Raw genomic sequence first — 25,785 nt, forward strand, 5'->3', positions numbered from 1 at the left:
TTATTTTTATTACAAAGTCAGATATACAGAGAGGAGGAGAGACAGAGAGGAAGATCTTCCATCCAATGATTCACTCCCCAAGTGAGCCCCAACGGGCCGGTGCACGCTGATCCGAAGCCGGGAACCAGGAACCTCTTCTGGGTCTCCCATGCAGGTGCAGTGTCCCAATGCATTGGGCCGTCCTCGACTGCTTTCCCAGGCCACAAGCAGGGAGCTGGATGGGAAGTGGAGCTGCCGGGATTAGAACCGGCGCCCATATGGGATCCCGGGGCTTTCAAGGCGAGGACTTTAGCTGCTAGGCCACGCCGCCGGGCCCCCAATGATTCCTTTTAAAGTGCTGCATGGTTGTGATTGATTTGAATTGTGTCAATATAGCTCAGATGGATATATGTTTATCAAAATTTCTTCCCTCTCTAGCCATACATTTGGAATTGATGGTTTCTTTGTATTCTGACAGTGATGGACTTTACTGCTCACCCTAATATAGCATTCATTTTCCAATGATGAATTCTTTCAGTTCTTGGTTGATTCTTGTTCCCCCTTCCTTTGATGCACATTTCACATCTTTCAACGCAGTCGATATCCTTTGTAGCTTGTAGTTTCAACTTTTTAGCTATTTTTTTGGTTTCGGAAAAAAGGTTTCCTCTCTTTTTTTAAATGTTAGTTTTAACAATTTGCATTTTTAGCTGGTTTTAAACAAGAAACTGGAATTCAAATTATTTTTGCTGGATTACTTTTAAGGGAGTCTCATAAATTGAATTCATTAACCAAAAGATAACATGAGTATTATTTGTGATGTGAGCACTTTCAAAAAAACCACTAAACACAGAAATCAAAACCAAAATCACATACGCACATTTAAAAAAATGAAGTGTTACCTGCACAAAATATCCTTAGCTGCTGCACTGGTGATATAAGTTGCAAATGAGTGGTGAACAGATCAACAAATGCTCCAGGGTAAATAATGAAGAGAAAAATCCCAAAGCCATTAAATCGAACTTGTTCCCTAAGAAATCACATTAGAAAACAGATTTCACTAATTGTATTGCATTTGTCAAAGTAGTAATGTGTGCAAACTTAAAAAATTCTTCATTGTAAATAAACTTCTTACTTACAAAAGAAAAAGTTATCCTGGACAGCCAAAAAATTGGATTGACACTATATACACTCATAATTTCACAAACCACTGTTCAGAGCTGTTTACCTATAAAATTGGATATTGCAAAATAGGGCATTCTGAAATAGACTTGCAACTTCACAAAATTTTAAAACCGATATGCTCAGCAAATTGAAATTACTCACACATATATGTTTAAGAAGTCTATGAGAAACTAAATGGTATACTATGACTATTTTCAGAGTCATAAGAGAATATAAAATTCTAGTAAATTATCTTGATACCTACATCTGTCATAGTTTTTAGAAACAATGGTGGTGATATATCTCAGTATATTGCATTGGGCTAATATTAGCATAAACACGTTTTAAAAAGCATAATGTTCAGAATGCCATTACCATAACTATGTCCATCAGTCCATATTCTACAAATGAACAGTATATTTAGGATATAGCTACTTTTAAAAAAAAACAGCAGCTAAATACATTGAGTTGTCATTTAATACTAAAAATGTAAGGTAACTGTATAATTTATTATTGGTATCTGAGATTTTGCAAAAAATTATCCAAATCATCTCACATACTGTGAATTACTAAGCTAGTACTGATGATGCTTGTATATATAAAACTAAAGGCTGTAAAACTAAAAGTGTGGAGGCAAAGATGAAAATCATTAAGCTACTATCGCTCACACCTGTGCAACTGTATATCCCCTGTCAAAGTGACAGTTCATTTAGGCTTGATAGGCCCTTGTTCATAAGCCAAAGACATAATAAGAAGTGATTACATTTTCTTTAATATAACAGCTCTTTTTTTAATAAGCAGTTTTCTTTTAAGATTTATTTATTTTTATTGAAAAGATAGATTTATAGAGAGAAGAAGAGACAGAAAGATCTTTCATGTGCTGGTTTAATCGCCAAGTGGCTGCAAAGGACTAAACTGAGTCAATCCAAAGCCAGGAGCTGGGAGCTAGGAGCCTCCTCTGGGTCTCCTGTGCGGGTGCAGGGTCCCAAGTTTTTGGGCCATCCTCTACTGCTCTCCCAAGCCATAAGCAGGAAGCTGCATGGGAAATGGAGCAGCCGGGACATGAACCGGTGCTCATATGGAATCCTGGTTCATGTAAGGCAAGGATTTAGCCACTGAGCCATTGCACCAGGTCCTAATACAGTGGCTCTGAACCATACATTCTTCCCATCATAATTTTAAGTGTAGAACCCTTTATCAAATCAGATATAATTATGCCGTTGCACTGAATTTGCAGGCCTCATCTTCCATTTGGGTTTCTAGATCAGCTTTGATACTTGTTAATCCCAGAGCTTTCTATTTTTCTTGCTATAATTAGCACAGGATATGAGCAGAAGCAGGAAATTATTTCAACTGCTAAGCCGAAGAAAGGACTAAGATGGTCAGGCTTGCAGAGTAATAATTATCATTTCAACCCAAGGATGAATAGGAAAATTAGTTTTCAGGATTGGATAGAAAACCTTGAAGCACTATGAGGATACAGCATGCTGGCAAAAGGCAAAGGAAAGAACGGGCTGCAGTACACATACTCACATGGTTAACGAAACATATGTTTTGACATACTTTCACTGTAAAAGCTACCTCAAGTAAAAAATTATGCACCTACACTGGGCAATATCCACACAAAGAAAATAATGCAGTATCAACTTAAGCAGATTATAGTAATAAATACTCCTAAATGAAAAGCTTTGCAAATTTCAGAATGAATATTATTACCTAATAGCTGCTATCCCATGTCCAATTTCATGTACAACACCGCTAATGAGGACTGCAGCGAAGAAATAAGTCAGTTGATTGACTGGCAAATTTATACCGGGAACCTATTCAAAGACACAAGATGGCAGTAATTAACATTAGTGGGGGTAAAACGAATCCCTACCTGCACACCAAGGGACGTGATTTTTATTCTATGTTATAGCTTAAACCTCCAAGATGAATGTTCTGTAAACTAAACATAATATAACCATCCAAATTTACTTCTTCATCATAATATAAAGCAAAGTCTAACTAAAATGAGTTCTTCAAATCAGGCAGTTTTTTCTGGAGTAAGTGCAGCATCAATGCACAAGGAGCTTCCTGAAGTCTTCATCATGGGAAAGACTGAACAAGCCTAGGAAAGTGCTAACCCATACAAGGTGACGAAGTAGACAGTAAATGATCCACCAACTCACCCTTAGGGACACGATATTCAATTTGGAAATTCTTGTTCAAATCGCCAATTTTTTTTCTGCATTGTTACTGCAAGGTTCCAAGAACTTGTATTTTTTTTTTTAAAGATTTATTCATCTTATTACAGCCAGATATACACAGAGGAGGAGAGACAGAGAGGAAGATCTTCCATCCGATGATTCACTCCCCAAGTGAGCCGCAACGGGCTGATGCTGCGCCGATCCAATGCCGGGAACCTGGAACCTCTTCCGGGTCTCCCATGCGGGTGCAGGGTCCCAATGCATTGGGCTGTCCTCAACTGCTTTCCCAGGCCACAAGCAGGGAGCTGGATGGGAAGTGGAGCTGCTGGGATTAGAACTGGTGCCCATATGGGATCCCGGGGCTTTCAAGGCGAGGAATTTAGCCACTAGGCCACGCTGCCGGGCCCAAGAACTTGTATTTTTTTAAAAGATTTATTTATTTATGTTGGAAAGTCAGATATACAGAGAGGAGCAGAGACAGAGAGGAAGATCTTCTGTCCGATGATTCACTCCCCAAGTGAGCTGCAACGGCCGGAGCTGTGCTGATCCGAAGCCAGGAACCAGGAACCTCCTCCAGGTCTGCCACATGGGTGCAGGGTCCCAAGGCTTTGGGCTGTCCCCATTTGCTTTCCCAGGCCAGAAGCAGGGAGTTGGATGGGAAGTGGAGGTGGATTAGAACTGTTACCTGTATGGGATCCTGGCATGTTCAGGACGAGGACTTTAGCCACTAGGCCATGGCGCCGGGACCAGAATTTATGTTAAATAAGTACCCCACCACCCTCTCTCCAAAGCAATGCATTTCCTCTTTTTTAAAAAAAGATTTATTTTATTTTTTATTGGATAGTCAGATAGAGAGGAAGATCTTCCGCCTATTGATTCACTCCTCAAGCAGCAGCAAACAGCCTGAGCTGAACTAATCCGAAGCCAGGAGCCAGGAGCCTCTTCCGGGTCTCTCACATGCATAGAGGGTCTCAAGGCTTTGGGCCATCCTCTGCTGCTTTCCCAGGCCACAAGCAGGGAGCTGGACAGAAAGTGGAGTAGCTGGGATATGAACTGGCACCCATTTGGGATCCCGGCGCACGCAAGGCAAAGATTTAGAGTCATTGCACAGGGGCCTACTTATTTTACTTTTATCGCACAGAGATCTATCTTTCACGGGTTCACTTCCTGATGCCCACTACAGCCAGGACTGGACCATTCTGAAGGTAGGAGCCAGGGACTCCATCCTCGTCTCCTACATACGTGAAAGGAACTCAAGTAGTAAATTCATCCTTTGCCATTTCTCAGGGCATACACTGGCAGGCAGCTGGATCCAAAGCAGAGATAAGACTCAAACCCTAGGTACTCTAATAGGGAATGTGGGTGTCCCAAGCGGTGGCTTAACCTGCTTTAACATAACACCTGACACAGTATTTTCTGATTCCTTATGATCTGGAACAGTCACATTATATCCAATGGAATGATCTGTTGAGCATTTAATTGTCTTCAAAATTTCGGCTCTTATAAGTAATGTGATACAAATACAAATGCCCAAATACTTGGGGAGCACAATTGTTAAGGGCTCACATTCTGTGGGCCTATGACTGTGTCTGAGGTCCTGGCACTATCACCAACCAGCTAGACAACCTTGAGGAAGTTATTATTATTTCTGCAAAACTCTAGTTTCTTCTTCAGTAAACCATAAATAACAACATCTGCATATAGCGTAATTCTCAGGCAAATTCAGCTGAGTTTTTCCCCAGTGTTTAACATTATGTTTCACAGACAGGTAACATGATATTACAATGCATAGTTTAAAGGATTTTGAGACATTTAATTAAGCTGCTCTTCAAAAGCAGATCCTTCCATAATCACACAATCTCACTTTGTTTGAAATTCAGGGGCCCGGAGGCGTGGCCTAGCGGCTAAAGTCCTCGCCTTGAAAGCCCCGGGATCCCATATGGGCGCCGGTTCTAATCCCGGCAGCTCCACTTCCCATCCAGCTCCCTGCTTGTGGCCTGGGAAAGCAGTCGAGGACGGCCCAATGCATTGGGACACTGCACCCGCATGGGAGACCTGGAAGAGGTTCCAGGTTCCCGGCTTCGGATCAGCGCGCATCGGCCCGTTGCGGCTCACTTGGGGAGTGAATCATCGGATGGAAGATCTTCCTCTCTGTCTCTCCTCTGTATATATCTGGCTGTAATAAAAAAATGAATAAATCTTTAAAAAAAAAAAAAAGAAATTCAGTTAGATTTTTTTGTTGCTGTTGTTCCTATGGAAGCTGAACCTTACCTCGATGTTTGGCCACTGTTCTTTTGGGGGCTGCCTATTCATGACTTATTTTTTTCCTAAGGCGTATATCTTTGTCTTACTGATCTGTTAAGACCACTTCAAATATTAGTACTGAGCCTTTGTAATACATGTCACAAATCTATTCACAGGTTTGTTGGCCTTTTAAATTTATTTTGATGTTACTTTTTGCTATCTAAAATGTTTAGGCAACCTGATCTAGCCTTATTTGTTGCTCACACCACGCATGGACTCCGAAATCAACCAGGGACTCAGGGTGAGCCATTACCGTAGCTCCTGGCCGAAAGCAATGTACTGCTATGATGGAGGATGCTGACGGACAGGCAGAGCATGCCTGAGTGGAGATACGAGATGTAAGGAAAACTTTGTATCTTTCAGTTTCACCAAGAACCTAGAACTGATCTTAAAAGCCAACATCGTTAAAGAATCCAAAATAAAGATGTCACCGTTATATTCATAAAAATTCCATGGTTTTTGACAGCTTTATTTTTTCCGTCATTTTGTGTTCACAGTCTTTTTTCTTCCACCAAGTTATTTTACGGTTTAGAGTTCATTCTTTTTTTAAAAAAAAATATTTTTCTTAATTGGAAATGAAGACTTACAAACAGGAGGGACACAGAGAGAAATATCATCTATCCACCCAAATGACCACAATGGCCAGAGCTGAAGCTGAAGCTGGAGACAAGAGTCAGGAATCTCTGGGTCTCCCACATGGGTGCAGGGTCCAAGGCATTGGGCCGTCCTCTGCTGCTTTCCCAGGCCACAAGCAGGGAGCTGGATGGGAAGTGGAACAACCGGGACACGGACTGGCACCCATATGGAATCCCAGCACTTGTAGCTAGATGATTCATCAGTTGAGCCATTGTGGTGCCCCCAAAGATTTATTTTTAATTTACTTGTAATTCATTTTTGTACATAATAGTAGAATTCCACTTTTTAAACCACCTTTGGTAACTGAAGAGCAGATTCAAATAAAGCTGCTTGGATCATTTTCTGAGTTTCATTGATTCCAAATGTCTAAACTAGTTTTATAACCATCATCTTTACTTATTTTTAATTAATTAATTAATTTATTTATTTATTTTAAATTTTGTGTCATTTTATGACACAGTGTCATAGGCTCTGGGATTCCCCCAAGCCCTCCCCCCATATTGAATTCCTCCATATTGTTATAGTAGTACAGATCATATCCAGTCATGATTCCTTCACTGCGGGCATGGACCATGCAGAGAGTCCAGCATCTTATTGTCCAGATAAATTCAACAGTTTCATTGGGAGACCCTCCTTGGTCTGAAAGTAGAGCTGGTAGAATAGCATCTCCTCCAATGAGATGTCACTACACAACTTCAACAATAGGAAGAAACATCGAAATTAACCACATCATGAAGCCAATCAACATGGTATTGAGTGGCCAACATGCTAGAAAATGCAAGTTCTTAACCACATCCTGTAACTACTTCCTTGACATCTCAATTTTAGTATATACACAACCAGCTGCTATAAACCTTTTTTTTTTTTTCCGCCCAAGCTAACACGTTTTTGAGTATAACCAGAGTGGCACAGGAACAATGGAAGCATCAACATTAACATCCATCATATATATAACAGCTAAGTACAAACTTAACATCAAAGTTTCTATACTGTTATATCTTGTTTAGCATTAAAAGTCATAAATTGATAAAGTTTTTTGGGGGAAGAAAATTAAGTCACAATTTAAACTTTGCAGTATAGAGTGATTAAGCATGGTTTTACAGAACTTTGCATTTTAACAACTGAACAGAAAAGTTTTAGGCAGGTGAGCAGGGAAATCCCCAACAACCCAGTGAGTGAGGAAGAATTTAACCCTACATCCTACCTAGTAAAGTCCAGGAGAATTTTTACTTATTTTAAAGATTTATTTATTGGGCCCGACATGATGACTCAATGGGGCAATCCTCCCCTTACAAGAGCCAGGATCCCATATGGGTGCCAGCTCACGTTCTGATTGCTCCACTTTCCACTCCAGCACCCTGCTTGTGGCCTCAGAAAGCAGCACAGAATGAAGTACATGGGAGATCTGGAAGAGGTTCCTGGTTCCCTGGCTTTGGATTAGCTCAGTGACCATTTGGGGAATGAACAAGTGGATGGAAGATCTTTGCGCCTTTCCTTCTCTTTGTAAATCTGCCTTTCCAATAAAAAAATATTTTAAAAACCTTCCAATATATTTTTTATTAGAAAGGTGGATTTACTGAGATAAGACACAGAAAAGGATCTTCCATTTGCTGATTCACTCATGAAATGGCCACAATAGCTAGAGACTGGCTGATCTGAAGCCAAAAGCCAGTATATTAGCAGGGAGCTGGACTGGAAGCGGAGCAGCTGGAGCTTAAACAGTGCCCATATTGGATTAACCTATTAAACCGTGGTGCCAGTCCTTATTCATTTATTTTAATGTAAATAATAAATAAGATTTATTCAAATAAATCAGATTTATCTGAAAGGCAGTTACAGTGAGAGAGGAAGTCTTTTTCCATGGGCTCACTCACCGAAGACCACAACAGCCAAGGCTAAGCTAGGTCAAAGCCAGAAGCCTGCAACTCTACTGGGTCTCCTACGTGAGTGCAGGGTCCCAAAGACTTGGGCCGTCTCCTGCTGTTTTCCTAGGTACATGAGCAGGGAGGTGGATTGCAAATGGTGCAGGTGGGACTGAATAGATGCCCATACATAGGATGCTTGCATCACAGGAAGCAGCTTAACTTGCTATGGCACAATGCCAGTTCCAACAAAATCATCATTTTTAAGTGTATATATATCACTGAATAATAACCCAATAAATTCATCTTCCTACAATTATATATTTTGTTTGCTTGCAATTTTTCATAATAAGTAATGTTAGAATGAAGAGCTTGATGAATACAATCCCCTCCCCCCATATTTGGAAGTGATTGCTTAAGCTAGAGCTCCAGTGTGGATGTAAAGTATAATAGGTTACAGAGATGTTTATGCAATCATTAGCTACAATTCTTCCTATTCATACCCTACTGAGCACCTTTTTTCTGTGTATATTAATGTGTTTTTTTTCTACAAACCTGTTCCCTTCCCATGTTGTCAAGCCTCTGTCTGTTTAGTGCAGTAGCTCTCTTTCCTCTGACCTGTCTAAATTTACATACTTCAGATGAATTTCATATATAGATACAAAATACACTATTTACCTTAAATTCTTTTGGAAACAACGAAAGCTGTATATGATAGCTTAATTGCTCCCCTTTTTCTTACGATTTGCTGGACGTGAAAGTGAGTGAGGTAAGGTCGGCATCTGAGAGTCTGAGTGTACTAACAGATGGCGGGGTTTATTTCCTGGCAACAGAACACGAATGCCCATCTGTCTCTGCCGTGACCACGCAGGGTATTAGATGTACCAGAGAACTGAACACAGAATACTTTCAACAGCCAGAGTGCCAGGGTTTTGGAAGTTAATACTGCACAAGGCTGTAGGGAATTACAGAGTACACTAAAAAGCATGTTCTCTAAGTGACAAAAGCACATAGCAAAGTCAGGGGATATAACCTTCTAAAGTTTATGCAAAAAAATGCACAGTGGGTCACATGGAGCAGTTAGCTTCTCGGTGGTTCAAAAGAATGTATCTCCTAATAGGGTTATTTGCATGAGCACTATTAATTGAGATTCAAAGAGAAGAAACGAGTTCTCGTAACAATGTTTTGCCATAAGGTAATGATCATATTTCTTCCCAACAAGCTTCTTTTCTCCTATCCTCTTTTTCAGTGAATAATAATCAGGAAACCTGATATTCATCTTTAAGCCTTCCTTCAGCCTTGCATTTAGTTAACATGGAGGCCTGGGAACTCCACTTGACTTTATCCCCTTCATTCTTGATTTTACTTTGGACTATTATCCCTTTATTACAGGAATTATTTCAACTGCCCTGTTAAATGGTCACCCTGTCTTTGATCTAATCAACTTTGATTCATTTTGCCCAGACCTGCTGCCTGTAAGGGAAACTGCAAGTTCTCAGCAGGTCCTTTCCTAACCTAGGCCCTCCCTAGATCTCCCTGCCTTAGACGCTGGCCACTCCTATTCTTCTGTCTACCACATATCTCACAGTCACAGGTCAATAACACATGCAGCTTCTTGAAGAATTATCTGTCTTAAGTGGAAAGGAAAGAGCATAACATGCGAAGGCTCTAGTCAGTGATATGGACTCTCTACTTACAGCCTGTGACCACAGGCAAGAATCTTAATCTCTCTGTGCTCTGACATTCTCATCCGTAAGTCAGAGGTAACATCAATATTTACCTCTGGCTTGCTGCAAGAACAAAACAGGACTGGCAGGAAAGACCTTACACAACAAGTGCTGCACATTAGCTAGGCTTTATGATCACTGTGACTATTCCTGCCACTTTTCCTGGTTGCACTGTCCATTCCATCACTGGCATGCTCAATTTCAGTCTTCCGTTAGCAAACATGTGGACTCTGCCCATCTTTCTGCTGAAGTTCTGTATTCTGTTCCCAGGGCCAGGCACACCTCACACTCCTTCTCTCTGATCCCCCAGCATTTTGCACACTGTCCCATTGGAGCACACTCACAACTGTTCTCCTTCCAGAGTTAAAGCTCCACGACTACTCGCACTGGGTTGTCCCTCAAACAAGCAGGATGTAGCACACTGCTAACGCTTACAAAGCACTCCGGAAATGTGTGCTGAAGAAATAAACCATTTGTTCTGAGACCTTGGCTGATGAATCTAAGAGCGAGCTATGACCACAGGAGAGATGCTTTACTGTTCTCTACAAATGACTTCTAAGACCTCCTACAGGGATGCATCCTAGTAGAAGCCACAATGAAATGACTTCGAAAACAAAATATGTGGGCCTGGTTCAATGGCTCGATTGACTAATCCTCTACTGGTTCATGTTCTGGCTGCTCCATTTCCCTTTTAGCTCCCTGCATGTGGCCTGGGAAAGCAACAGAGGATGGCCCAAAGCCTTGGGACCCTGCACCCATGTGGGAAACCCAGAAGCTTCTGGCTCCTGGCTTCAGATAGGCTCAGCTCTGGCCATTGAGGCCACTTGGCGAGTGAGCCAGCAGACAGAAGATCATTGTCTCCTTCTCTGTAAACCTGCCTTTCCAATACAAATAAATCTTTAAAGCAAACAAAAAACACACTAAAATGTTACTAATCCCTAGACAATCTATTCCATTAATAAGATTATGATGAAAAACACCTCTGCCTCATGGAAACAGGAACTGTACACATGAAAATGTGAAGCAAAGCTGAGCCATTGTAAAGCACCTTCCAGACTCCAGAGACAGGAACAAGGAAGGCATTACCCGGCCAGCTTGTTCTCAACCCATCAAGACATCAGTTACCACTCAGAAAATTCTTGTATCTTCAATTAAAAGGAGATTATTGGTTAGACTCTGACAGTTATGGAGAGGAAAGGGAAACACAATTTGGAAAGCTGCATGCTTATTTCTTGGATATACTCATTTAACATCTTAAGCAGACAGCATGAATTAAGTATCTGTAATTGGTGATAGTGTTAATCGCGGTGTAATTTTCTCTGCTATGACTACTGCTACCACCAAACAGTGCAACAATTCCTAGCTATCATCCTAGTGAGGTTTTCTATGTAAGCAGACTATTTGAAAAGCTGCAAGATTTTAAATTTAGTTTTCAAGTTATAGAGTGGATGGGGGTTATGCTAGTCATAAGTCAAATCTTGTAGCTACATGTCAACAAATATTTAAAGCAAAAAGAAGGTACTTACCACAACTTGTAACACCTGTTCATTGTGAAGAGACGACGAGGAGGAAGAGGATGAGGAAGAGGAAGCAGAAGAGGATGAGGATGAAGAGGAAGAGGCAGAAGAATAAGACGACGGAGAGTCAGCCATCATTTGCGCTAAAGTCTGCATTAGTGTTTTGCCAAGGAGAAAAAAAGAGCTAAACATGGCAATTACACCAAACACCATTCCAAAATTGAACCTGTAAAGAGAGAAAAAAACATAAATGTGCAATTCCTCGCAGTTCATGCACTACATAATTCATTGACCAGCCTCATTTCACAGTTTCAAAACAATGGGCCTCATTTCACAGTTTCAAAACAACGGCTATGAAATCTCCGTAACTCCATGGTCTTTTCTACCCAAACTTCAAACACCGGACTGAAAGCTGCATGCTAGTTCCCTCAGGCCGCTCTGACAGTTCACACATCTCTGGTAACTAAAGAGACTGAATACCACTTCCAATGAAAAACAGTGCTTCCTCTCAAGTGTTGGCTCACTCACAGAGCATTCTTCTAATCGTGTACTCACACAGTTACAAAAGCTTTTTTAATACCAGCTATCCTGTTACATTTCTCTATTTTATTGCTTGCATTGTATTTTAGCTTTGTTTTGTGATAAGTGAGCCTAAATAATATGGTAAAATTTAATGGAAATTTTGTCTTCCACAGTTTAATATTTTAAAATTACCTGGACATAATTGAGAATAATCTTAATGTTTTCTAACCTTTTGGGAAGTTTTGCTTTTCCAGGAGCTTGTCTATTTCATCTGGTTTTCCAGATTTTTTTTAAAAAAGATTTATTTATTCTTATTGGAAAGTCAGAGATACAGAGAGGAGGAGACACAGAGAGGAAGATCCTCCGTCTGCTGATTCACTCCCCAAGTGGCAGCAACAGCCAGAGCTGAGCCATTCCGAAGCCAGGAGCCAGGAGCCTCCTCTAGGTCTCCTACGCAGGTGCAAGGTCCCAACAAGGCTTTGGGCCATCTTCTACTGCTTTCCCAGGCCACAATTAGGGAACTGGATGGGAAGCGGGGCCACTGGGACATGAACAGGCGCCCATATGGGATCCTGGTGCATGCAAGGCGAGGACTTTAGCCTCTAGGCTACTGTACTAGGCCCCAGAAATTTTCTTAAAGACTTATTTTTTATTTAGAAGGCAGATTTAAAGACAGAAGGATGGACACACAAACAGATATATTTTTCTTCTGCTGATTCACTCCCCAAATGGATACAATGGCCTGATATGAGCTAATCTGAAACCAGGAGCCTTGAGCCTCCTCCAGGTCTCCCACAAGGGTACAGGGTCCCAAGGACTTGGACCCCTGCTGCTTTCACAGGCCATAAAGTGGGTAGCCTGATCAGAAGTGGAGCCACTGGGACTCGAACCAGTACCCACATGGAATGCCAGCACTGTAGGCAGAGGACTGACCTATACACTACTGTGTCGGCTCCTAGTTTCTGAAATTTATAAAACTCTGAAATTGTCTATAAACTCTGCAGTAGTATTCCCAATTCTGATCGTTACTTACTTTTATTTTCTTTTTCTGTTGGTCAATCATGATATAGGCTTGTCAAATTTTATACGTTTTTGAATTTTACAGATTTTCTCCAGTGTATACTTTCTATTTTACTGATTTGTACTGTTTATTTCATTCCTTCCATCACTTTGTATTGATTTGATTTTGTTTCACTTTCTACTCTTTGCTTAGCCGTAATCCAATTAGACCTAAGTTTTTAATCAAAAGGAATTTAGATAATACCAAACTTCTCAACTACAGAATGGCAATATCTTGGGGGTCTCAGATCACTGGAAACTCCAAACCACAAAGCACTGTATATACATCTTGAGTTTGAATGTGACATCATCCCAAAAGTTCATATAATAGCATAATTCATTCACATTGGCAATATTTTAAAACTCAGTACATTAGAAAATGACAGAAATCATCAATTTAACAAGTTATGTCTATGGCCACAATGACTAATTTAAACCAAAAAGGGGAAATAAAGAATACCATTGGTAAAGCATTCTTGCTTTCCGCCGGCCCCAGCTGTAAAAAGCACGATTGAAAACAGCAGTTTGCCATCTGATGTGAAAAGGGGAGATGCTCAATCCATTGTTTTCCAGCCAGTCTTCATAAGAATGCTTAAAATAGACGGATGACTAAGAGAGAAGGAAAAGATCCACATTACTCAATTTTGGAGAACAATTCATAGTGTGTAAGTAGGAAATGGAGCTGCTGAGTGTTGAAAGGTTTATAATATTAAAGCTTTAACTTCAGGATACTAAAGCTCTCAGGCTAGCTGGTCTACTGAAGGTACAGTCAGGCAAAGCACAGCTATCAGATCAATCTAAATGTGGTCTACAGCCTGCTCCCATACAGCCTGAGAGCTCAGAATAGTTTTATATTCTTGAGGAATTAAAAAAAATAAATAAAAATAAAGACTATGTGACAGTGACCCTGCGTGGCTATTTAGTGTGTGTTCTCTTACCAAAAAAAAAAACAAGTTTACTGACCCCTTCCAACAAAACACAATGTGCACCATAAACTAGTCTAGTAGCCAGATTTTAAAAAACAAAAAATATTAGTTTTCATATATTTTTCAAATCCAAATATCCAAGGTATCATTTCAGTATGTAATTAACATAAGCTATTTTCAAAATACCTGTTTTTAAAGATTTATTTTTATCAAAAAAGCAAATTTACAGAGAGAAAGATCTGTCTACTGGTTCACTCCCCACGTGGCTGCAATGGCCAGAGCTGAGCTGATCCGAAGTCAGGAGCCAGGAGTTTCTCCTGGGTCTGCTACATGGGTATAGGGTCTCAAAGCTTCGGACCATCCTCGACTGCTTCCCCATGCCATAAGCAGGGAGCTGGATGGGAAGTGGAGCAGCTGGGACATGAACCGGTGACCATGTGGGATGCCAACGCTTGCAAGATGAGGAATTAACTACTGAGCTACTGGGCCCGGTAATATCTTCTTTAGGTGGGAATGCTTTGTAATCCTGTGTCAACTTTACTTTTACAGCACATGTCAATATGGACAGTCCCCATCTCAAATGCTCAATAGCCAAGTGCAGCTAACAGCTCCCATACTAAACAGCACAGAACTGACCAGAAGCCTTGTTGCCGTAGAAAGGAAAGAAATCTTGTGGTAGAACTTAAAAATCTACTCCCTGCGGCATAACCACTCAACAGAAGGCACACGGTAGCACACAGTAGTTAAGACCGAGGTTTCCTATCTTCTGAACGCAGTCCGAAGCAATCAGGCCAATTTGGATGATGTAAGAGTACATAACTTACCTAAAGCCATCAAGGTCTCAGCAATGTCTTTTCAACTATCTGGGGCTGGAGGGACAGGTGTTTATACACAGCTGAAAAGTTTTACCTTTCGCATCTCAGTTATTAAGAACTGTGGGCAACAGAATGCTGTGTAATGTACCTGACACAGTAAGCACAGAAAATATTCAGTCATACTGACAACCCTTGGGTGAGAAATTTTTGTCCTGAAAAGGTATTTCCGCCATAACACAAGCATAAAAATATGACCCGAGTCTGAATACCAGCATCGTTTTGCTTTGGATCTGCGAAGAATCTTTGCTTGGTTTTTAAAATCTGCTGGTTTCCCTGGTGTTGGAAATGGAATGTGACACATTACTTTCACGGAAGTTTAGTGAAGATCTTACAAAGTCAAGGGTGCAATAGCAGACAGAGCTGGAAGCAGAGAATCTGAAGGCAAAGGCTCCTGGAATCTGAAGTCTTACACAATTAGGCCAGAAACTGTTGAGATTTGAAAAGTTCTTCTTATCTTCGATTTCATTCATTCAACAAGAAGAAATCACATGGCTTTTCTTTTCCAAATAACAAAACCACTGTAGGCTATATTATGTAAGAGGCACTAAGCACTAGGCTAGGTACTTTTAGTACTTAGTGCTTCTCACAAAGGTTCAAAGGATGCACCTGGGGCTATTTAGACAGACCTGTTAAGCTGATTTGGAAGGTCTGGGAGAAGCCTGAGATTCAGCGTTTCTGAGTCCCCCCCTATGCTGTCAGACCCTGGATCAGAGGGAGCACTGGCAATGTGCGAGCCGGAATCTCAGGCGCCTCTTACCAGTTTCATCTCTATGTAGAGTTGAGAAACTCTGGACCACACAATGACCCGGGGTCCCAGCAGCAAGCTATGACGTGGCAGGGCCCTGCTGTACACCCCCTAGGGCTGGGCAAATTGAAACCTAACCACAAAAGCACATGTTTCTCATTTTACTTTATTGTTAAACGCAAAACACACAATTTTATCAGACTCTATTCCTAATTGGAGTTTTTATTAAGTATTTCATAATTTCTATAATTTTATTTCACAATCACCCTAATACTCAATGCAAACTGTGGCTTAAGCACGTGGGTTTTTTTTTTTTTTTTTTGGTGTTTGTTTTTGCTATCCTTCCCAAATAACTGAAAAATATACTGTGAATCCGAGTTGTGCACAGCTTGTAGGCAGAAACGGTGTAGGCAACAAAGTATTACTTTAGTACAGGCTGTTTAAATCCTTCCTTCCTACTTGAGCGCGCTGCTTTCAAGTATGCTCTGTGGACCCACAGCACAGATCGCACTGGGAAACTGCTTAGACATGCTGGATCAGAACTGGCATGCTAACCGGACGGCTGCGTGATCCTATACGCTCAAAAGTATGAGACCACTGATGTCCATCACGTGACTTGGACTGTTCCCAATATCAGGGTATTTACAGAATAGTGACCTCAGAAACAATGCCTGCTCTAAGCAGGCATTTTATCTCCTCCCTGGTACGCGGCTGCCAAATGGTCTGACCCTCCCGAACCCACCACCGATGCCTCCCGGGCAGGATTCTGGGCCTGCACTGTCCCGCACTGCCGAAAGCGACAGTCCTGAAGGCTGCCACACCCATCCCGCAGCCAGCCGGGCTTTATTTACTCCACGGGACTGAGGCGCCACTCGGAAGGGCACACGTGGGCACCGGCTGCGCGGCTTCCAGCCAGGAGGCGCGAAACAAGAGAAAGGCCCTTGCACTCTGGCCCTGGGCACCGCGGGCTTGGGCCTTAGGCCTGAGGCCCTCACCTTCAGCACCAAGTCGGTCAGGTAGACTGCAGTCCAGCCACCCACCACCACCACCACCAGCGACACCGGAATCATGGCGGCGGCGGCGGCGGCGGCAGAGGGAAGGCGAACTCTGATGTCCTCCTCCCTGCGAACCGCAAGCAGCGGACCGCGCGGTGCCTTACAGCCCCAGCATCCGTGCAGGAACCAAGCCGCTGCCGGCTCCTTTTCTGCAGTGGCCACGTTTCTCACCGAACTCTTCCGGTGAGGGCACGGATGGGAATGACGAACACCGGAAAATGGTGTGAGGGCTTGTTTTGGTGTGGCGCCGGGCCGCCGGCCGCCCGCCCTGCAGCAGCTGCGTCTAGCCTGGCAGCCCTCTAGCGGTTTCTCACGCTTTGGCCCGCCCTGCAGTCAGCTCTTCGTTCTCAGGGACTCTGCTCCAGGCTGTGCTTTTTTGTTGTTTTTGGTTTTTTTTCTCTTTCTTTTCTTTTCTTTTCTTTTCTTTTCTTTTCTTTTCTTTTCTTTTCTTTTCTTTTCTTTTCTTTTCTTTTCTTTTCTCTCTCTCTCTCTCTCTTTCTTTCTCTCTCTGTCTCTCTCTCTCTCTCTTTTTACTGTTATGATCATTTTATGAAACAGTTCCATAGACCCTGGGATTTCCCTCCCGCCACGCCCAGGGCTTAGGGTTAATTAAGTGAAGTCCTGGTCGTGTGTGCCTCCCCGACCAGTCTTACGTGTCGGGATTTAAGTGAATTAACTTATTTTTTTAAAAAGATTTATTTATTTTATTACAAAGTCAGATATACAGAGAGGAGGAGAGACAGAGAGGAAGATCTTCCATCCTCTGATTCACTCCCCAAATGGCAGCAACTGAGCTGATCCGAAGCCAAGAGCCAGGAACTAAGAGCCTCTTCTGGATCTCCCAAGTGAGTGCAAGGTCCCAAGGCTTTGGGCCATCCTCGACTGCCTTCCCAGGCCACAAGCAAGGAGTTGGATGGGAAGCTGGGCTGCCAGGATTAGAATTGGCAACCATATGGGACCCCTGCGCATTCAAGGCAAGGACTTAGCCACTAGGCCACTCCGCTGGGCCCGTGAATTAACTTTAATCCTCATTTTAGTGAACAGTAATGAACATGAGTGTAGCAAAATCACACACAGGTCTCACTGTCCATTTCTGTGAATATTGATAAGAATATACATCCGTGTACCCTAATCAAGATAAGAAACTTTGTCTCATGAATTTGTCTTTCATTCCTTCCTGATTCTAAAATTTCATACAAATAGAACTATACAGTGAGTACTCACCCTAGTACACTTTATCCGTTTTACTCTTCAAATTTATTCATTTTCATGCCTAAATTAATCCTTTCTCAATTTCTCCCTTTGTAATAGTTTAGATTGGTGCTGTGATTGGAAGCAAGGAGAGATGGAGGGAGAGAAAGAGGAAAAAAAACTGAAAGAGAAAGGGAGAAGAAAGGATTCACATTGTTACAATTGCCTCTACGAACCACATGGAATCTGTTCTCTTTCTATTAATATCACATTAACATAAAAAGTATCAGATGGTGAAATGAACAAGTCAATAGCCTGCAGCCTTGAATACCTGCGAGTTTTCTTATATCTGATTGTCTAGTGAGCAGAGCAGCCCTCCTCAACCTTGGATACATCAGGCCGCAGGACAAAACTCCTGGGACCGCCCCGGTCAATTAAGCAAACTCGTAGGAAACCAAACATCTGTACATTCTCCATTTCTCAGGGCATTCCAGTGCGCAGTCAAGCTTGAGAACCACTAATTACATCATCTCAAACAGGAAGTGAAGCTAATATTTCTTATTTTTTTCTGCAGATGCTTAACATGTTTGTTAGTTATGTCCTTCAACTTTTCTTGAAAAGCCTCATTAATAATAATTCTAATACCAAAATAGAAAATAAACTATCTTAAGAACAAGTATGGCAATGAAAATGCAATGCTCAATCCCTACAAAGTGTATATATGTGCATATACAGATGTATATACACACACACAGAGGTATATAATAGAGATGTATATAATAATTACCAGAAACCTGTGTTACAGCACTCTACCTAATTTGTCTTACTCTCCCATAGCTTTTGTATATAGTTTTAATCACATCTCTTCAGATTCGAGAACTCTTAAGGCTCAGTTTTACAACTTTTTGCATGTACGTATGTAATTGTGTTGTAAATTATTTCAGTTTCTTTGGACATAGTGTTACAAAACTCGGGCTTTTATTAACTTTTATTTTATCTTTGATATTGTCATGAATGCATGCCCATGAGGACCGCTGAATAGGGTGGGGAGGGTTGAGGTGTGCAGGAAGGTGGGTGGGACAAATACTTCTAATTTTCCTTTTCTTCCCTTTTCTCCTATATCTGGTGGGGAGGGGAGGGAGGGAGGAAAGGGGGCACTCCCAGCTGCCAAGCTACATCAGTACCTAGGGATGGGAATGTCCACTTGATATCATCTTAGAAACCCTAGCATGGAGAAGAATGTTCTGAGGGTATTGCTTGAGTGGTTCCAATAGTTCCGAGACACTGTTGGTTTTGTTGCTCCAAGGTTGAGAAAATCCTTTCAAGGTCCACAGGCTGACAGAGTTCACCCCAGCTCATCCACTCACCCAGACACTTGCTGCCAAAGCTTAGCCAGGAGAGTTGTCCAACCCATTCTGTGCTCCATCTTCTGACATGGCACTCACCACCCTCTGCAGGCCCAAATGAGCTGGCCATCATGTCCCCCATATGCACCTGGGCATGCTGCCCACTGCACAGGCATCAGGTGTCAAGGAGGCCCAGTCCCAGCACATGCATTCGAACTCCAGCAGTTCAGTTGGGGAGTCGCCCAAGACACCTCATCTAGGGTGACCCCTGACCTGATTCTTGCAAGGTCTGGTTCAGTCTGTCACCCATATCAGCCTAAGCACATCCTGGTGATTATAGTTACCTGGTCAGTTCTGTACCCAGCTCCACATCCCATGTAGACTGACAGGTGCTGTGACCCAGCCTGACCCAGCCTACCACAGACCTGGCCCTTGCACACACCAATAGGAACCTGCAGCCTAGTTGGGGTGACCTCCAGTAACCCACACCAGGCCCCCACCCCAGCCCTGGTTCCTGCACACGCCAGTGTGTATAGCAGACTAGTCCAGTTGGCTTCCCAAGTCAGTCCATACACCTGCTGACAAGTGAATCAGCCTTTCCTGGTCTGGCCCACATCCAGCCCTGACTCACGTGCTCACCACCTGGAGCTGCAGCCCATCAGGGGAGTTCCCCAAGTTTTCCCACCAGGCCCACTCCGAGAACCAGGTGCTAGGTCCCTATCCAGCATAGTCTGCCCTGGAGTCTCAGCCTTACTGTGTGCTGGTGGATGTTGCGCCCTGGCCTGCCCCACACCCAATTCTTGGATGCACATACAGGTACTACAGCCTGGACCATCCTGGCCTGATCCTAACCCCAGTTTCCGTAAATGTCAGTGGGTTCCATGGTCATGCCTAACTTGGACTGTCACCACCCCTAGCCCTCGAGCAAAGCAGCAGATATTGTAGTTCCACAGGAGTAAGCACAGCAATCTCCCATAAAATCTGCCTTTAGATCCAGTTCTCTCACATGTTGGCTAGTGTCACAGTCCAGCCTAACATGGCCCACCTCTTTCCCTTAGACTCCCTTGTGGGTACTGTGGTCTAGTTCTGTCAGGCAGGACCCCAACCATAGTTTTCATGTGCACCAGTATCCAGTGGTTGATACTAACTAGCCTAGCTCCGGTCTCTGACATGGGCAGATGCATTGGTCTGACCCAGAAAGGTCCTCTGGTTTCTGTGCTTCAAAATGCCAGGTCTCTAAAAATAAATAAATCTATCTAAAAAAAAAAAAAGATTCCTAGGAATAAAAATAAATAAATCTATAAAAAAAGATTCCCAGGAATAAAAATAAATAAATCTATAAAAAAAATGCCAGGTCTCAGCCTCTTGCATTCCCAGGCCACAAGCAGGGAGCTGGATGGGAAATGGAGCAGCCAGGACATGAATCGATGACCATATGGGATGTTGACACTTGTAAAGTGTAGGATTAGTCAATTCAACCAATTCTGAGGTTATATTTCTTCACTCCCTCCTCCTTTCCTTTTTCTTTTCTTTTTTCTTTGTATCTCCCTCTCTCTTCTTTCTCTTTCCCCCTTCCTTTCTTCGCTGAACTTACATTGACTTAAGATTATTGTCTTAATACTATTCTGTTTGGACTGACCTTTGTTTGCTCTTATATAATGACTCTTGTTTTTAACAGTGTTCTTCCCTGGGAGAATATTATTTTCAGTATTGAAATGGCTTTGCTTTTGTTAGTTTGAAGCTTTCTCTGGCCCCTTGCTGGCACAAATACAGCTACCATGCAGCTCTGATAACCCAAAGTATGTTGGAAATGAGCTAGACTGTGCTTTTCTCCTCCCAGCCTAAAAAATCTAGTTATTCAACTGACTTGATATTCTCATCAGGGACTCAGCAGTCAAAACAAAGCGCTGAATGGACTGCTGCTGCTTGCTGGAATTTAGTAGTAGTGGAAGCCAGCTGGTGGCCGCAGAAGACAGAGGATGCTAGATGGCAACAATGCAAGAATGCCTGAACTCTGGATCAAGATACACTTCCTCCAAATAAATCTGTAACTGAATAATTTACAAATCATCTTGGGTTGCTATCAGGCAAATGTTTAAATAAAGGCCACATAACCAAGCTTTTATTCATGACATTTTCATATACAATATTATTTTAGAAGGGCACTGCATATATTTTGGTCGACTGCAAAATAGCTGCATGTTAAAAATCAATAATTAGCTGAACCAAAATATCACTATCATAAACTTCTGAGAGGAAAGAAGACATATTCATTAGGGAACGTCAATATTGAAGATTAGAATTTCATCATTAAAATGTTAGTATTCAATTTAAATTCCACAATGTATTTTTAATTCAAAACAACATGTTATTTGTGATATATTCATATTACATTTATTGGTCAGTTAAAATCAAGTTTTTTCAGATTTGACTTTTGGGGGAATCATTGCACTTAATATAAGCTGACAGTTTGTACCTGATGCTGTTATATGATACTAAATTGCACCATCAGGATAAGGTAGGTTATGTTTTAGAAATAACCCTGAGAGTCACTGTGTGTCATGAGTTGCTAAGATGTGCATGCAGGAGGGTAATACAGTATGGAGACTATTTTTTTAAAAAATTATTTAAGAAGCAGACAGGCAGATATGCAGTAATTTCCCATCTGCTGGCCCATCTCCCAAAGGCCTGCAAGGGCTAGGGCTGGGCAGGGCCAAACCTGGAACTTAGGAACTCAATGCCGATCTCTCACATGAGTAGCACTGACCCAATTACTATGATCACTTCTAAATTAGCACAGTGCTAGAGTCAGGAGCCAGAATGGGAAGATTGAACTCAGGTACCCCAATATGGAAGGCTGGCATCCTAACCACTGCCTTGATGCCTGTGCCAGAAGCCAGCCCTGACTACATCCTTTTATCCAGTCCACAGCTAAAGACGAGGCTTAACATTCAAAAAGCGAGAGAGTGCCAGAGAGGTTTACCAATCTAGAACTGAAATGCTTGTTATCTACCACAAAGTAGGTGCTCTCTTTCACTTAAGGAAAACACAGTAATGCATGTGTGCTCAGCCCTACTGTTATCGGTTACTGTTAGTGCTGATTCTACCACAGAATTATTATGGTTTCCTTTCATTTAATAGGAGTGGAACATGGTAAAATTTCAACCCTATTAAAATGGTACTCTTGGTCAGCTTGCCAGTGACAGTATAGTCTGCTTGACACAGTCTCTCAAACGGAAGTGTAAAGTACCAGCTGAAGAAAGGGTCTTCAGAAACTTTTCAGAAAGTGTCATTTTCCCTTACATCTTAAATTTTATTTTATTTGGTACTGTCATAGCTAAAACGGCTTGGAAGAGACGATCTTGGTTCTTGTCTCACGTGAAAGAAGATTCTCCATGTGGACAAAAGCAATGAGCAAAGCAAGATTTATTTAAGTCAGAAATCTCCGACCATATCAGCCTGGAGGGGTACTTGAAGAATATAAAAAACCCAAAATAGGGGCTGGTGCTGTGGCACAGTAGCTTAAGCTTCTGCCTGCAGCGCTGGCATCCTATGTGGTTGCCAGTTTTAGTTCCAGATGTTCCACTTCCCATCTTGCTCCCTGCTTATACCCTGGGAAAACAGCAGAGGATGGCTCAAGTCCTTTTAAACATGTGGTAGCTGTTATTCTATGTTGTTTAGGAACTTTCTCTTTGTTAGCCATGTGAGTGCAGAGGTCCAAGGAGTTGGGCCTTCTCCCATTGCTTTTCTGGGGATTGGAAGTGGAGCAGCCAAAGCTTGAACTGGTATCCATATGGGATGCTGGTGTTTTGGTCAATGGCCTTACACTGTTAAGCCACAGTGCTGCCCCCTAACAGTCTTGTTAAATTCATAATAAAACATCCCAAAATATTTGAGCATCATGTGTTTTGTCTTTACTGGGTTTTGATAAAGTTGTCCACTAACTTTTGTCTAAAGTTATGATTGCCTTCTGAGGTATTATGAACATAGTATGTTTATATTTTGTAACTTACCCTGAGGCTTCACTATGTTTATCATCTTGTTGATAATACCTGTATGACATTCTTTTTTTTACTAAATTTTCCATCCTATGGATGTCTTCAGTAAGAATGTATTATGTTGATAACTATATGCAATCTTTTTATTTATTTATTTTTCTTTTTTTGTTTTTTTTCTTGATAACTCTATGAAATTTTTAGGATCTACCACTCATCATACATGAAGCTATTTGAATTCAATATTAATTCACCAAGCTACCAAACTTGAATATGAATTGTAGTTGTTCCTGCATATTCAAATACTTGATATCCAAGAAAAGGTACATACAGCAGAATATGGTTCAAGAAAAAGTTTTTTAGAAGGAACTAAGCAGAATTCATAGCTTCAACAAGTCTCAGAAATCCTTCATCTTCAACTACTGAACATAATTCATAGTCTGTAGAAGGATTGTCCAACCAGCACCTGAAGGCCAAGTTCAGCCTGTTTGTGGATGAAGTCTTGTTGGAACACAGCGGTACTCATCAGTTGCATTTTATCTGTGGACACTTTGTGTTACAATAGTTGAGTGGCTGTGATGGAGACCAGAAGACATACACCAGCTAAGGTATGTTCTATCTGAATCTTAACAGAAAGAATTTGATGACTCTTGCTCTATAGTAATATTATAAGTAACTTTTTTTTTTTTAGCTGCTCTAGAATTACAACCATAAGGAATCCTCAAAGCTTTTTTTTTTTTTATAGAGATGATTACTTATTTTAGGACATTTTATTTATCTGCTTAAGTTATTTGAAAGGCAGAGAAAGAGAATCTCCCATCTGCTTTTTTGTTAATTTACTCCCCAAATGCCCACAACAGCCAGTGCTGAGCCAGGCTGAAGTTTCTGGCTCTCAAATAGTGCCAGGGACACAACCACTTCCATTATCACCTGTTACATTCCAAGGAGCAAGCTGGAATTGAGAACAGAGTCAGAACTTAAACCTGGCATTCGGATATGCGATAAGGGTACCTCAAGCAGTATTTCAATCTCTAGGCCAAGTATCTACCCCAAAGTTGGTTATTTTTACGTTTGATAGGTGAGATTAAAGTGTTCTTGCTGCTAATTTTTCTCTAATACGTTGTTTTAGTCTTCTTATATTTTACATTCTTTATTATGTCTAAATTGGAGGTGATTTATCAAAGATGTTCAACAGAATTTTGCAGTTCTTGCTGGCAGGCTAAAATTCTGTTTTACATTTATCCTTGCAACATGTGAAAGATTTCCTATAAACACTTTTTTCTTGTGAGACTTATGGCTTAAGTGAAATAACAAAATCCTAAATATACCTGTTTGTCTTATAATTTATTACTGCAGAACAATCTGGTAAAAACTTAACAAAGCAGAGTTTTAATAATTGGTTTCCTTCCTAAATTTTAAAAATTAAAAAATCATAGTATGGCATTGTTATTTTATCTAAATTTTAAAGATTTTTAAAAAATTTATTTGAAAGTTTGTATTACACAGAGAAGCAGAGAGAGAGAGAGACAGAGACACACACACAGAGAAAAATGAATCTTTTTTCTCCTGGTTCACTTCCCAAATAGTTGCAAAAGCTGGGGCTGGGCCAGACTAAAGCCAGAAGCCAGGAGCTTCTTCTGGGTCACCCACATGGGTGCAGGGGCAGAAGCACTTGGGCCATCCTCTACTGCTTTCTTATGCACATTAGCACGTAGCTGGATTGGAAGTGGAACAGCCAGGAGTGGAATAGGTGCCCATAAAGGATGTTGACATCAAAATCACAATGCTTTGACCTACTGCACTGAAATTCTGGCCCTGGCAGTGTTTCTTTAGACAACTGAATGCTCACCATATTCTTTTTATTTCTTTCTTTTTAAAACTTTTATTTGCTTAAAAGTCAGGATTGCAGAGAAAGGAGGAGAGACACAGAGAAAGATGAATCTTTCATCTGCTGGTTCATTCCCAAATGGCTGCAGTGCTCAGGGCTGGACAGGCTGAAGCCAGGAGTCAGAAGCCAGGGCCCAAGCAGTTGGACCATCCTCCACTGCCCTTCTCAGGTGCATTAGCAGGGAGCTGGACTGGAAGTGGAACAGCCAGAATTGGAACCAGAACCCGTATGAGATGCCGGCAACACAGTGGGTAGTTTTATCTGCCATGCCACAACTCCAGCCCTCTTTACCATATTCTTTGCTGAACTTTGCTCTTGTGTGTCAGGACTTAATTTTGAGATAATACATCTTCTTTTAAAAGTGTGTGTTTCAGAAATTTTCCTTGCAGAGTGTCAGTTTGTAAAAAAAAAATTCTTGAGTTTGATTGAACATATCTTAATTCCATATTATCTTTAGATGGGCAATTTCAGATTATATGCTTTGTGGTTGGCAGTTATTTTTACTCAGCACTCTAAGAATGTTGTTTATTTTCAGGATTCTATTGTTGCTGTTAAAAAATTGTTATCTAGATGACTGGACTCAACCCCTGGCTATAGGGAAAATCACAAAGGTGTGGTCTGACCTTGGAGTGCATGTGTCAGACTGGGCCTCCTCAGACTGTTGCCTGTGCAATGGTCAGCATGCTCAGATGCATATGGGGGCAGGACAGCCAGCTCATCCAGGCCAATGGAGGGTATTGAGTGCCTTGTCAAGAGGATGGAAAGCAAAGCAGGTTGGAGCACTCTCCGGGCCAAGCTTTGGAACATG

At 41.7% G+C, this 25,785-nt stretch overlaps 1 protein-coding gene and 1 pseudogene across 1 annotated transcript in view; one reads left to right on the plus strand and one right to left on the minus strand.

Annotated features, from left to right (window-relative positions):
- MBTPS2 (membrane bound transcription factor peptidase, site 2) overlaps positions 1-16,707 on the minus strand; it is a 55,033-nt gene extending 38,326 nt beyond the window's left edge. The window contains exons 1-5 of the mRNA XM_004587813.3: positions 16,498-16,707; positions 13,417-13,565; positions 11,385-11,601; positions 2,857-2,960; positions 879-1,006 (exon numbers count right to left, since the gene is read on the minus strand). Coding sequence (XP_004587870.1) covers positions 879-1,006; positions 2,857-2,960; positions 11,385-11,601; positions 13,417-13,565; positions 16,498-16,572 — 673 coding nt within the window. The 5' untranslated portion in view covers positions 16,573-16,707. The remainder of the gene's footprint in view (positions 1-878; positions 1,007-2,856; positions 2,961-11,384; positions 11,602-13,416; positions 13,566-16,497) is intronic.
- The window catches only part of LOC105941982 (large ribosomal subunit protein uL23-like), a 72,710-nt pseudogene continuing 63,495 nt past the window's right edge, over positions 16,571-25,785 (plus strand).

The sequence above is a fragment of the Ochotona princeps genome, chromosome X (genome assembly GCF_030435755.1).
Source record: "Ochotona princeps isolate mOchPri1 chromosome X, mOchPri1.hap1, whole genome shotgun sequence".
NCBI classification, from domain to species: domain Eukaryota; kingdom Metazoa; phylum Chordata; class Mammalia; order Lagomorpha; family Ochotonidae; genus Ochotona; species Ochotona princeps.